Raw genomic sequence first — 15236 nt, 5'->3', positions numbered from 1 at the left:
GTAAACCTATGCCTGCTGTCAGTAGTTAATTTAGTTTTCAGTGCTCTTTTCAGTGCAAAGTCTCTTTCCTTCATCGAGTTCAATATGTCCGTATTGAACCAAGGAAGTGCATTGTTTTTGTTTTTTCCACTTTTCATTTTTCTGGAGAACATCTCAACTAAATCATGTAGCTTGGTCGCAAACATTTGGCTGTCTGTTTCTACACTGCTCCCAGTTAGCATACTTTCCCAATCAGTCTGTTGCACAGCTTGCTCAAAGTTTACAAATTCATTTTTCGGTATTCTTAGTTGTTCCAGAGGTTTGAAAGAGTGGTGGAACCGTTTCTTTGTGAGTTTTCTGGATATCAATATTAAGTTGTGGTCAGATAGTCCAGTGATGAAATTAAATGTTTTATCCACTCTCAGGTGTATTACTTAATATTAAGTCGATTTGTGTCTGTGAGGATGAGGTTATTCTGGTTGGTCCTTCTGTCATTTGTGTTAAGTCTAAACTATCTGTGATTTGCTTAAGGGCTTTACTTGTCTTGTCTAACCAGTTACAATTCAGGTCACTAAGCAATATTACTTCTGTTTTGAAATCACATGCTTTAAGAAGTTTTTTGAATGTGGTGAAGTCATTATTTGAAGAGGGTGGATGATAAACAACGATGAGCTCAAATGACATTTCAGGGGACAGCATTATTTTTAATCCAAGACATTCCAAGTCATGGTTAAAAGGCCAGCATATTTGATGACAGTTGAGATGGTCTTTGACACAAATCATAACCTCACCCCCTCTTCCGTAAGATCGATCTTGTCTAAAGCTTTGATAGCCTGGCACATGCAATGCAGCGGATGGAGAGTTGGTATGAAGCCATGTTTCTGATCTAAATCTAAATTGGAATCCTGAAGAAGATGATAGACTTGATCAGCTTTAGGTGTGAGGCTACGGATGTTCAAATGTCCTCCAAAGATGCCCTTCGGTTTGTGTTGTTGATCCCAGATCACTAAAGAGTGATTAACAGTTTTGAATTAATTGAACTTGCTGTGTTTTTTGAAAACAGGATTTATGATCCTGTTGCTTTTGTAAGCCTGTTGTTGTTTGTCGAACGGACTGACGCGCTGAGTTTGCACCTGAACGCAACATCCAACTTCCGGGTTTGCTTGACAGCACAAGCCGGTCAAGTTAGAAATGCCATGCGGGTCAGAGGACACTTTCTCCATGGCCATCGGTGTATCCTCGACGCTGTGCCCGAACGCAGCAAGCCGGTCCCGGTCCCCGACGCTCCCCTCGCCCACAGCCACGGTGTGAGGAATTGCGGTATCTCCTTCTCCTTTTTTCTGTTTGTTTGTCTATCTGTTTGTCTGTCTTCCTGGCTGGGCGTGGTTGACCTACTTTCCGTTTTCCGCCAACTCACCTCCGCTCCTGTTTCTCATCATCACTGAATACCACCACTCACCTGCTGCTGCTTAAAACTCCGGTTCGATCATCAGACTTCGCCAGTTCTTCGTATATTCACAGTGGTAAACTCCAGTTCCGGCTGACTAGATTTTCTAGTTATTTTGTATACTCTTCCCGTTGGATTTTTTCGTATGCTGTTCTGTTTTTTGCCTGTTCCAGAAACTCCACATTCCATTCCGTCCTGCCTGCCACGTCCAGCCCAACCTCCGTCTCAGCCCTGCCCCACGTTCTCCCCACTCTGTTCAGAGTTTGCTTTGTCCCCTGCCTGGTTTTTGTGGACTTATTAAATCCAGTCTTTTTGACACTTCACCTAAGTCTCTGTGTTAGGTGTTCTTGCATAGCGGATTCAAGTTTTTTGTCTCTTTACGAGGAGCCTAACACACGGCCCTCGGCGTCCCAGATATCCGCTCCTCCGCACCGCCAGTCGACACAGCCTTAAGCCAGTCCGTCTCCGCCACTCGGACCAATAGTATGAAGCTGCGGCGTCGGAGACTGCAGTTTCAGGACCGCAGTCCTGGGACCGCAGTCCCGGGACCGCACTCCTAGGACCGCACTCCTAGGACCGCACTCCTAGGACCGCACTAGAGCAATAGAGCCACTATTTCAAGCATACTACGTCACCGAGTCCCGCCGAAGGACTGTTCCAATTATTATTATTAACAACAATTTGTTGTTATTATATTTTTGTTTTTTAATAACAAATGTATTTTGTATGTCAGATGTAAAAAGATAGTCTTTTATATTTGTCTTATCAAATTTGACATACAACGGAAATTAATATATATTGTAGTAATAATGATATAATCTATTTATAATTGTAAATGTATATTGTATGTAGACATACATTTAGATGTATATTTTGTTAAAAGAAAACAAAAAAGTTAATTTAGTTTTTGGGAGAAGGGGTGGGATTAAATACCTGGAAACTCCTTCCCACGCCTTTTCGGATGTGTAATTAGGTAGATCATTTGTTTATATATCATTTGTAATTCCATTATATTTAGTTTATCAATTTGATACTGCTTACGTTTCTACAGTATCATAATTCTCTTGTTTCATTTCATTATTATATTACACGTTCGAAATAATCAAATAAAATGTGTATTTGAAGAGGTGCTGGATTACTCAAAAACAAAAACAACTGTTCAGTGTGTTTATGCACCTGGCTGCCAAAGATAAACATGCAGTTTGACCGAGAGGCATTTCAGTACAGAATCAATTTTTATTTATTTAGAAGACGGTCAAAATGTCCTTAACACGGACACGGAATAACCTCTGGAGTCCAGCATGTCTTTGCCTTCCTCTGACCCTTCCTCTGAAAGTGGAGAGGACACTGAGGATTCTTCACTGGGGTGAGGCGGGGTCTGTTGTTCCCTCAGCCACCAGAAAACAGCTCCAGCTGCAGTACCCCGGGAAGCTCTCTTCGGAGTAAACACCCTCCAAACAAGATTTCTCGCCGTCCACTTCCCCGGTAGCCTGTGCCAACATCCTTATTAAGATGGTCGCATTGAAAGCACCCGGTTTCATTAAACAAATAAAAAAAAGGCTAACAGTTGGTGTTGCAGCGAGTCATCACAGGCTAACAGATGACTGTTTCCCTGTAAGACTCACATTTAACACGTGTTGCTTGTATTGCTGTCCAATTCGATACACCAGAATAGTTGTTAACTTTTAACAAACAACACGATTCACATTGCTCACAATCTTACTGTAATTAGTGATTAAATCAACAATTAATGTAGGACACCTAGTTGTGCTTGCCAAAATCATGCTACAGTTTCATTAAACAAATAATCAAAAATGCTAACAGTTTATTTTGCTGAAAGCTATAGCTAACGAATAATTGTTTTTAGTGCCTTTAATACGGTTAGAAGCTATAAGCTAACAGGTGATTGTTTGTATTGCCTTAAACCTGTTAAGCCCCGAGCCTGTTTTTCAGGTCTCAGGCTCGAAAATGACATTCCCAGAACAAATGACCATATCTTCCCTTCTAAAAGGGTTAAATTAATAATCCTTTTTCTCAAAGCAAGGTTACACCTGTGAGTTGGATGTAGACGTGTCAGAATCAATATAGATATTTTTATTTTAAAGTAAATTCAGATTGAACACAGTTAAAAAATATTGTGTCCGTCCAAAAAAAAAAATTACTTATAGTGAAAACCACCCTTGAATGATGGGCTGGTAGACTAAAAGCTTTAGGAATCCAAACTACAACATATAATAAGTACCCTGTATCAAGATTGATGCAAAACAAGTGAAATGTCACCTTTTTAGAGAGATTTAGCACACAAAAACACTTCTGGTGTCATTTGGGTGGATTTGACCTATCTCTGGCCCCCCTTGCTCGATTTTGCTGATTGACATCTCTTTCTAACCGTCAGAGCCAATGGAATCGAGGGGAACTCCCACATACTCCTTATTTGGTAATGTGTGTGTGTGAGACTGATGCATAGCCAAAACCGGAAGCTGCGATAACTCTGGTGGCTACCATTAGCAGCTAACTTTTACTCTCCGATTTTTACATATGGAATTATGGATTATAAATAAATAAAAATATTCCACAGAAACATTATCAACCTATGGATTAACCGATTCAGCCGCGTTTTTTCTGGTTTTAATGCCATTGAACACGTCTTTTGATCAGATTGACAGCTAAGGTGAGATGATCTCCCTAAAAGCTCCGTAAAGGTACGTGTTGTGATGTCTGTGTTTGCTTCCCCTGTCGCGAGTTCGGATCACTCAGTGATGATATATATACCTAAATAATCTGTGGAACCTCAGATTTAATCGGATATCTTGTTTGTGCAGCTACGATAAGTAATAACTAAGGGTATCATTTATCTTGAGTTCTGTGCCAAAGTGCGTTAGCATTTTTCGTTCAGGGGTCATTTAGATGCTTCTTATGAGACTTGTGTTTTGTTTTGGTAAAAATGGTTTGTATCGTCAGTTAGCTGAGATTATTCCCGTTAATCTGGTATAACACATTAATAGGTTATTAAATATTAAGATCCCCTGAGACACAGTGTCATGAAAAAACAACAACTTTAAAAGCACTTCACATTGCTCACACTCTGTGCGTTGTCGTTCATATTCATGTCTCCTACTCGCTAGGTGGCAGTGTCACGAAAAACTAGGGTCCCAGGAGTGCGGTCCCAAGAGTGCGGTCCCAGGAGTGCGGTCCCAAGAGTGCGGTCCCAAGAGTGCGGTCCCAGGAGTGCGGTCCCAGGAGTGCGGTCCCAGGACTGCGGCCTGGTCCTGATACTGCAGTCTCCGACGCTGCAGCTTCATGCTACTCACTCTGACAGCAAACGCAAGGCATCACATTAGGTTGGTGTATGTATTCAATCACTGTGCTTTCTCTGTGAGTGTCACGTAGGCCTACCTGAGAGACAGGGTTGTTGCTCTTTGTGACTTCACGGTTGATGTTTCGAGTTGTTGGGCCTCGGCACTGATGTACGTCTCCAGATAGCAACAGGTAGAGTGTGATGATGATACGGCAGTTACTTTGACGTTTGTGTCGGACTTCCCTATTTCGCTTAAGGTGTTGTTGTTGGCCCGTGGTGAGAACAAATGTTTGCAACAGAGCGTGTTTACCGTACCCAAAGTGCTTCAATTTGTCTGTGTGCACTGCTAAGATGCAGGGCCCATTATTCGGATTTAAGAATGGACCCGTGTTTAAAACGTTTAAAATGCAAGGAGAGCTCCTGTGACACCGCCACCGCCATCTTTTCGGTGGGGGTGGAGTTAAACACATTGATTTATAAACTTGTTGATAACACCTTTACATTTCCAAAACGTACAGTTATAAAAGATGCAGTGTTAACAAAACACATTTAATATTAAATTAAATAAAACATTTGTTTATCAAAAATCAATAAAAGTATAATTTTTCATGTGATCTTAAAATGTCGTATTCGTGGTGTAAGATTCTTGCCAAAAGTGCGTCTGTGTCAGATTTCAAGACTTGAGCAAATGTTCCTGAAGATAAATGACTGATCTACCTGCGCGTATATCTTGATAAACTGGTATAATGTGGGCTAGAAAGGAGCACCTGGTATATGCAAATAACTTTGGGTAAGTCATCATCACAGACAATTTCTGCCATGCCTTCAGATGTTATAATCATCACTGTTTGCCTGCCCTCGAGAAACCAGAGTAAATGATTTGGTCACAGTTGCCTAAAACCTTTTCCACTCCCTCACTTGTTGACTCTGCCTTCTATCCTGCATGCAATGTATGCAATCATGTTTGTAAATTCAATGTTACTCATGGTTAAAAAAACATATGCTAGCTCATGTTAACCCCATGTAACCCTTTGCAGAGTTTGACCCAAAATGGCGGTGGGTTTCACTCTGTTCCTTCTGTCTGGGATGCTGATGTGTGGGCTGCTGCTCCACAAAGTGTCCCAGCATGGAGGCAGTAAGAAGCCCAACTTCATCGTCATACTGGCAGATGATATAGGCTGGGGGGACCTGGATGCTAACCAGCCGGATGAGAAGAGAAACAACACGCCTCACCTCAACCTGATGGCCGAGCAAGGACAGAGGTAGATCATTCAGGACAAGATGTATACCTGATCTGTCATGTAGATTTAAATTACCATAACCCTCATGTCTTGACCCCAGTGCCATACTGCAATAAACATGAACAGCTAGAACATCTCCTCCTTGAGTCCAATATGGATTGTTTGGGAATATCGGAATCTTGGCTAAAACAGTCGTCACCATCCACTCTTGTATCTATGTCAGGATATAATGTGTTTAGGAAGGACAGACTGAAGGGAAAAGGAGGGGGGTATTGCTTTATGTGAGGAATACCTTTAATTGTAGGGAGATTGCACTCCCAGCAAATATTGAGTTTGATTGTGTTGGTGTGGAAATCAAACTATCTGAGGAAATGTCCCTCACCATGATTTGCCTGTATCAACAACGCACCGAGAGAGCTTAAAACGGATCACGGATAAACAAAACTTAATACAACTTTGGATCAACCGACTAGAATAACCAAAACCTCCAAGACTATGATAGATGTATTATTTACAAACAAAGCTGACAGAATAGTTCAAACCTACAACTTACTGACTGGTCTTTCTGACCATAATCTTGTTTCTTTTGCCAGGAAACTCACAAAAAAAAAGTTCATGGCCAAACCTAAAACCCCTGCCTTCGGTTCTCGCTTCATCCCCAAAAATGTGCAACAACGTTTTATGGATGCAGTGAAAATGATTGATTGGGGGGATACTCTCTCCTTTGAAGACATTGGTGAAAAAGGTAGTCTGTTGGACCCAGTGCACTCCTCTTCACCTAGAGACCGTTTCGAGTTGAGGACGCTCTCCAGAGGCAGGAAGCCTCGATAGCCGCCCTGGCCACCGAGGCTCATCATGCTAACTTCACATGACCAGACGCTAACCTATTTATCTGCGCAGCTACAGCAGCTAACGGCTACTGTGCAGCAGCTAGTGGCAGGAGTGGCCGCTCCAGCGCCTCTTCCTATGCCGTCGACACCCGCTTCTGCATCACCTCTGAAGCTGCTCGTGTGGCGTTCACGGTCAATCATTTGACTGGGAAAGCCCGACTGTGAGGCACAGCGGAATGGGAGCAACAAACACCCGCCTGCTCTTCGTTCCCCGCTTTTTCCGCAGAACTGCGCAAGGTGTTTGGACCCGTGTCTGTGGGTCCAGACGCTGCAGGAGGACTACTGAACCTGAGCCAGGGTAATGGATCTGTGGTGGATTATGCCATTGAGTTTCGCACCCAGAGCCGCCTCAGCAACTAGAATTCTGCAGCCCAGTGTGACGCCTATCTGCGTGGGTTGGCGGATTACATTAAAGACGAGCTGGTGTCGTTTGATCTGCCCAATTCACTGGATGGGTTGATTGAACTGACTTCCAAGTTCCAGATGTTACAGGGGTTCCACCGGAATATCTGGACTTCAAGAAAGTCTTCAGCAAGTCGAGGGCTACTTCCTTACCACCACACCGGCCCTACGACTGTGCCATCGACCTGCGTCGCGGCACCAGCCCTCCCAGGGGTCGATTGTACCCCCTGTCTGCTCCGGAAAGAGTTTCCATGGAGACTTATATCAATGACGGCTGGGATTATTCGCCCGTCCTCATCACCTGCTGGCGCAGGGTTCTTCTTTGTGGAGAAGAAGGACAAGACCCTAAGGCCCTGTATCGACTTTCGGGGTCTTAATGACATTACAATCAAGAATCGATACCCACTGCCTCTTATCTCTTCTGCATTCGAGTTACTGCAGGGAGCAACCGTATTCACCAAGCTGGACTTGCGTAACGCGTACCACTTGGTTCGTATTCGCGAGGGGGATGAGTGGAAGACCGCCTTCAACACCACCTCGGGGCACTACGAGTACCTAGTCATGCCTTTTGGGCTTACCAACGCCCCTGCAGTATTCCAGGCGTTGGTAAATGACGTGCTCCGAGACATGTTGGACCGACACGTGTTTGTTTACTTGGATGACATCCTGATCTTTTCCAAGACGCTGAAAGAACACGTCTCAGAACTGCCAATCTCAGGAGATTGCTCGAGAACTCACTGTTTGTTAAAACGGAGAAGTGCGAATTTCACACATCCTCTGTCTCTTTTCTGGGATACATCGTGGGACAGGGGAGCATCGAGATGGATCCTTCCAAGGTTGATGCAGTCACTTCCTGGCCGGTTCCAGAATCCCGGAAGCGGCTACAACAGTTCCTCGGGTTCGCCAACTTCTACCGGAGGTTCATTCGTGGATACAGTACCTTGGCCGCTCCTCTCACAGCCCTGACCTCCTCTAAGGTTATGTTCCAGTGGTCCTCCTCGGCTGAGGAGGCGTTCCAGAACCTTAAGGCCAGGTTCACCTCCGCTCCCATCCTCCGAGTACCCGATCCTGTAAGACAGTTTGTTTTGGAGGTGGATGCTTCTGATATGGGGGTGGGAGCCATCCTGTCTCAGCGAGCAATGAACAGCCAAAAACTCCATCCCTGTGCTTTCTTTTCAAGGCGTTTGACTCCAGCGGAAAGAAATTATGATGTGGGAAACCGGGAGCTGCTAGCAGTGAAGTTGGCTATGGAGGAGTGGCGTCACTGGCTCGAGGGGACCAGTCAACCTTTCCTGGTGTGGACCGACCACAAGAATTTGGAGTACATCCGGTCGGCCCGCAGACTGAATTCCCGACAGGCTAGATGGGCCCTTTTCTTCACTCGGTTCAATTTCTCCCTCTCCTACCGCCCTGGTTCTCTGAACATTAAGGCTGACGCGCTTTCTCGTCAGTTTGGAGAGGGAGGTAACATTCCCAGGGGCTTGGACACCATCCTTCCGACTACTCAGCTCGTCGCCGCTCTCATCTGGGAGGTGGAGGAGAGGGTCAAGGCTGCCCAGCAGGACCAGCCGGGACCCAGTGCCGGTCCTCCGAACCGCCTGTGATCCTGGGATCCAACGCACATGGGAGGTAGTCCAGCAAAGGTTCTGGTGGGCAACACTTAAGGAGGACACCAGGGAATTTGTTAATGCCTGCCCTGTTTGCAATCAAAACAAGTCTTCTCACCAAGCTCCTGCTGGTCTCCTACGACCTCTGCCTATCCCTCATCGCCCCTGGTCTCACATTTCTCTGGACTTTGTTACTGGTCTGCCACCGTCCAACGGACACACTGCCATCTTGACGGTGCTAGACCGATTCAGTAAGATGGCTCATTTTGTGCCGATACCCAAGCTCCCCTCAGCTAAAGAGACGGCGGAGCTGGTCCTGCTCCATGTGTTCCGGCTCCATGGGCTGCCTACTGATGTGGTTTCCGATCATGGTCTTCAATTTACCTCGGTGTTCTAGGGGGAATTCTGCACGCTCCTTGGGGCCACGGTCAGTCTGTCATCCGGTTTCCATCCGCAATCCAACGGTCAGACAGAAAGAAAGAACCAGGAGATGGAGACGACCTTACGCTGTATAGTCTCCAAGCACCCAGCGGCCTGGGCTAAACAACTGCTCTGGGTCGAGTACGCCCACAACACTCTGGTCAGTTCGGCCACCAAGCTGTCCCCATTTCAGTGTGCTTACGGGTTTCAACCCCCTCTGTTTTCCGGCCCTGGAGAGAGAGGTTACCTGTCCGTCCGTCCAGGCTTTCATCCGTCGTTGTCGACGGACCTGGAATCAAGCCCGGAGAACTCTCGTTTGTTCGGCCAACCGGTACACCTCCTCTGCCAACCGCCGACGTTCCAAAGCACTTGTCTACTAGGTGGGCCAAAAGGTATGGCTTTCCTCCCGGGATATTCCTTTACGGGTGGATTCGAAGAAGCTTGCACCTAGATTCATTGGACCTTTTGAGATTGTCAGGATAATCAATCCCGCAGCAGTAAGGCTAAGACTGCCTCGGACTCTGCGGATCCATCCCACCTTCCACGTTTCCAGGATCAAACCTGTCCGAGAGAGTGCCTTGGTTCCTGGGGTCCCTCCCCCACCATCCCCCCCGGATGATTGACGGCGGGCCTACGTACACTCTCCGACGACTTCTTCGTTCCCGTCGCAGAGGAAGAGGAGTCCAGTACCTGGTGGACTGGGAGGGTTACGGCCCTGAGGAGAGGGCTTGAGTTCCAGCTCGTCATGTGTTGGACCCCCGGCTCATCAGGGAGTTCCATCGGCGTAATCCCGAGCAACCGTCTAAAACCGTCACGTCGACGGGCAGAGACACAGGGAGAGTCTCTCCTCTTACCGTCAGCTCTTCAGAGGAGGACAGCGAGGGGCCGGCTTCTGATGAGGACGCAGATTCCCACAGGGGGCAGGAGAGGGAGGCCGAAAGAACTTTTTCAGATGAGTATTAATCCCACCTCCCACCTTCATCTGTAGATTAGCATTTAGGGACATCAGGAGCCGTCCATTAAGGGGGGGGAGTTCTGTCATAGTCTGCTCCATCATTCACCAGTAGTTTTCCATTCACCTGTCTCACCTGTTTTCCACACCCACTCGTTAGCTCACTCTCTTTCTCTTCTGCACCCATTAGCTTCTGCCAGTATTTAAACCCGCACCTTACACACACTCTTTGCCAGATTGTACTTTGCCTCATGCTTGTCTTTCCCGCGTTTGATACTAGATTGCCTACCCGGTTCCGACCCTGCCTGTCCTCGATCTGCCTGCTCTGCCTGTACCCTGATCCTGCCTGTCCCTCGACTATCCTGTCTGGCCTGTTATCCGACCCTGCCTGTATCAACGCTGACCGCCTCGCTTACTCCCTGACTCTCTGCCTGTCCCTGACTCACCTTCTGCCCGCTGTCCTCCGGTGCGTTAAACTGCTCGGTTGGTATTCCTCAGATCCAGTGGAATCGCCAATAAAGTGTATTACCAATTCTCCTTGGTTTCTCGAGTGCTGCATTTGGGTTCTCCTTAAGGTTGTGACAGATACACACACATATAATCTCAGGGTTAAGAGGTTCTAAGGCTAGGGATGCAGATGATTTAGACACCAACTTTATAAAGACACATATCGACGGTCTAATAAAACCAATCAGTATGCTATTAAACCAATCTATCAGCACGAGGGAAGTTCCATCGTCCTGGAAAGTGGCCACGGTGACACCGATTTTTAAATCTGGGGATAAGGCAATGATGTCCAATTACAGACCAATCAGCATCCTCCACTGTGTCTCTAAAGGTCCTTACACACCAAACTGACACCAAAGAACACCAAAGAACACATCCCGACGGAACTTCGCCTCATGTCTCCTGCGTCTTGGCCATGTTTCGCACTGGAACACACCGCAAAGACTTCAGCCGACGGCCAAGTTGCACGTACGAACTGCACATGCGTGAGTGGCAATAACTCTCCTTACCAGCAGGTGGCTGTAGTGTGTATTCGTCATTCAAAAGGGGCAACAACCGGAAGACAGACTGCGTGATACACCGAGAGAAGAAGAACAGACTGTGTGATATAAACAAACAGCAAATAGCGTGTGCGTTCCATTTTTACTCTACAGCGAGAAGCTCATGGGGCTTTCCTGAACCTGTGTCGAGAGCTGGAGTTCAATGAAATCTCAGATTTGCCTTCTTAATAGTTTGTTTGGGTCCCTCACTTCCGTTTCGCTTCTCATGCACTGATTCGCTAAGCTGAACAGCCAATCATTGTGTTGTGTGATAAAACTGAACATTTCAGAGTGGCCTTTTATTGTGGCCAGCCTAAGGCACACCTGTGCAATAATCATGCTGTCTAATCAGCATCTTGATATGCCACACCTGTGAGGTGGGATGGATTATCTCGGCAAAGGAGAAGTGCTCACTATCACAGATTTTTTCAGATTTGTGAATAATATTTGAGAGAAATGGTTATTTTGTGTATATAGAAAATGTTTTAGATCTTTGAGTTCATCTCATGAAAAACAGGAGCAAAAACAAAAGTGTTGCATTTATATATTTTTGTTCAGTGTATGTGTGATTGCACCATCGGGAATGCTTGGAATTTCGCTGTACTTTTCATTTCGTTTTTATTTGTTCCGCTCAACAACAAAAAAAATAAAATGAAATGAAACGTACAGCGAAATTCCAAGCATTCCCGATGGTGTAATCATGTACTCTGTGTAGTGACAATAAAGGAATCTAATCTAACCTAATGTCTATAATCATAGGGGTGTCATATACTGTAGATTGTCCTATATTTTTCCAGATTGACAGATTTCCATTCTCCGGCCTCCACCTGCTCTCCGTCCCGTGCTGCCATCCTGACCGGACGCTACGGCCTGAGAAACGGAGTGACTCATAATTTCGCTGTGAGCTCATTGGCCGGCCTGCCTCTCTCTGAAGTCACTCTGCCACAGCTCCTACAGAAAGAGGGATACTACACCGCCATGATCGGGAAGTGGCATCTCGGCCACAATGGACCATACGCTCCAACTAACAGAGGTAAGAGAGAGATTGAAATGTATTCCCCAAAACACCTGAGGAACCAACTTAAAGTGGACCTATCATGCTATATTTGAATAATATATTGTAGGGCCATAACTATATAAAACATGTCTGTGAAGTTTTTTTTCAAATTACCAAACAGATCATGCATTTTAGCCATGCCTCATTTCGCTGTATTCCAGCCCTGTTTTTGCAAGGGCTGATTCTGAGGCAAATGAGCTGCAGCTGACCACGCCCCCCTGCAAAGGAGGGGGGGGGGGGGGGGGGGCGAGGCACGAGCGTCATGTTACCATGCTGTTACCATGCTGTTACCATGCTGTTACCATGCCACGGCAACCTCTCATTCCCCTGATGGGTGGAGAGTTGCCCATATAGGCGGAGCTCCTTGTTTCTGACGTCAGAGATATTTCAAATCTGTATCAGTCTGTATCAGATCCGTTGCAGCCCCGTTTTTAGAGATTTGGGTATGGAGGAAAAGAGAGAGGGTTGTGTTTTATGACACTTGGTGAGTTCCCCGACGCACCGGGGACACATATTCATGTATAAAAGACGTACAAACGTGCATTTTGCATGATAGGTCCCCTTTAAAGCACATTTCAGATATTTGTTGAAATCAAGGAAATAAAGAAATAAAATAGTACCATATAACAAAATGAGACGTAATGGTGCGAGTAAGTTGCAGGAATAAGAACACAATGGCCCATACGCTCCATCTAACATGTATTCCCAAAACCCCTGAGGAACTAACTTAATGCAATTTTTTTAGTAAATCTCTACGCTGATCTTTTTAGCCTGAAGCACTTCAATAAGACCCAGGACTCGACTGACATATACTCCTAAACCCTCCCATAAACACTTTGATTTAATGGGAGCCAATCCTCATATTCCATACTGTAAATGTATATGTTGCACATTTCGGTTTAGTTGTTACCTCTTTATAACTGCATAGCTCTGCCATTCGGATACATTGTTTTTGAACATAGTTACATTTGTTCCTATTTTACAATTTATTTCCTCTTACTGTGTTCATGTCTGCACCATTATATTCATATGAGATAGAAACTGGCCTGCTACAATCCCAAACTATAGGGAGATAATACATAGAGGAGTAAGGAGTGTAAGGTTAAAACCAAATATAAAAGTACTCAACCGTTGCAGCCTACATTTATGATCTGTAAAACGGCACCATTACTATCTGTAACTGAATAATTGCTGACATGCAACTACACTGAACAGTGGAAGGATTTACATTATTAAAATGCCAAAACATTTGCATTCGCCACATTAATCAACGAGACCGCACGCTCCGTTCCTGTCTCACTCAGCTGTGTCCTTCCAGGTCACTGTTATGGCCTCAGAGAACTTATCTACCCCGCCACATGGAGTGTGTGAGCGATCTCCCGGCCTCGCTGCAGGGAACGCTGCGGTGCCGTCTCAGTCGAAACAGCTGCAGGATAGTTGTCGTAACTATCCCTGCAGCTGTTTTGACTGAGACGACACCGTCAACTTTTTGCCTACAGCCAGATTTAACAACAACCCCCCCACCCCTTCTACTAATTCCTTTCTTGGGTGAAGCATTGCCACCAACTCACCTCCCTCGACCTCACCAACCTTAGCCTGAGAATACTTTTTAATTTGTAGGCTTGTGCAACAACAGGTTGATCCACAATTAAGCCGCTTTAGCATTGATTTGCTCAGGACCACGGCAGGATCATTGCTGTAGTGATCCTTAAACACTCGTGGAATGAAGTTCAGCTTGTACAAATTATAAGTAGAGGTAGACTGATTCATTAAATGACCGATACATTTGGGGCAATTAATGCCATTTTAAAGGTCCCCTATTATACTGTTTTTCATCAATATATTATAGGTCACAGATATATAGAAAACATGTCTCTGAAGTATTTGGCTCCAAACACCAAACAGATCATTGCAGCATTACCCATAATCCCCTCTGTTTCAGCCCTGTTTCCAAAGTGCTGATTCTCTGTCTGTTACTTTACATGAAAATAAGGAGCCCCTCCCCACGCCCCTCTGAGAGACATTTGGTTAGAAATAACTCAATGGTGCTCTAGGAGGAGATTCAGGTGATAAGGGGGGGGGGGGGGGGTTACCTTGGTTGCTGATTGGCTAATGGTTACTCAAGACAACACATCGTTATGACATCATAAAGTGGCCAAAATCTGATCAGCTCATTTTCAGACAGGTTTTTATAGAAATGGATCAGGACAAAAAGAGAGACAATCTTTTTTCCTGAAACTTTCAGAGTCTCTTTCCACAGAGGGGACACATGTTGATGTAGAAGAGACATGAAGAAGAGGGGACACATGTTGATGTAGAAGAGACATGGAGAAGAGGGGGACACATGTTGATGTAGAAGAGACATGAAGAAGAGGGGACACATGTTGATGTAGAAGAGACATGAAGAAGAGGGGACACATGTTGATGTAGAAGAGACATGGAGAAGAGGGGACACATGTTGATGTAGAAGAGACATGAAGAAGAGGAGACACATGTTGATGTAGAAGAGACATGGAGAAGAGGGGACACATGTTGATGTAGAAGAGACATGAAGAAGAGGGGACACATGTTGATGTAGAAGAGACATGGAGAAGAGGGGACACATGTTGATGTAGAAGAGACATGAAGAAGAGGGGACACATGTTGATGTAGAAGAGACATGGAGAAGAGGGGACACATGTTGATGTAGAAGAGACATGAAGAAGAGGGGACACATGTTGATGTAGAAGAGACATGAAGAAGAGGGGACACATGTTGATGTAGAAGAGACATGAAGAAGAGGGGACACATGTTGATGTAGAAGAGACATGGAGAAGAGGGGACACATGTTGATGTAGAAGAGACATGGAGAAGAGGGGACACATGTTGATGTAGAAGAGACATGAAGAAGAGGGGAC

General features: G+C 45.5%; 1 protein-coding gene across 1 annotated transcript in view; it reads left to right on the top strand.

The window, feature by feature from the left end:
* arsg (arylsulfatase G) overlaps positions 1 to 15236 on the top strand; it is a 27084-nt gene that overhangs the window by 2993 nt on the left and 8855 nt on the right. The window contains exons 2-4 of the mRNA XM_034107870.2: positions 4552 to 4767; positions 5762 to 5986; positions 12080 to 12315. Of these exons, the coding sequence (XP_033963761.1) occupies positions 5775 to 5986; positions 12080 to 12315 (448 nt within the window). The 5' untranslated portion in view covers positions 4552 to 4767; positions 5762 to 5774. The remainder of the gene's footprint in view (positions 1 to 4551; positions 4768 to 5761; positions 5987 to 12079; positions 12316 to 15236) is intronic.

Source organism: Pseudochaenichthys georgianus, chromosome 19, assembly GCF_902827115.2.
Source record: "Pseudochaenichthys georgianus chromosome 19, fPseGeo1.2, whole genome shotgun sequence".
In the NCBI taxonomy this organism is placed as follows: Eukaryota; Metazoa; Chordata; class Actinopteri; order Perciformes; family Channichthyidae; genus Pseudochaenichthys; species Pseudochaenichthys georgianus.
The sequence above is the reverse complement of the archived record's forward strand: the minus strand, read 5'-3'. Positions and strand labels throughout refer to the sequence as shown.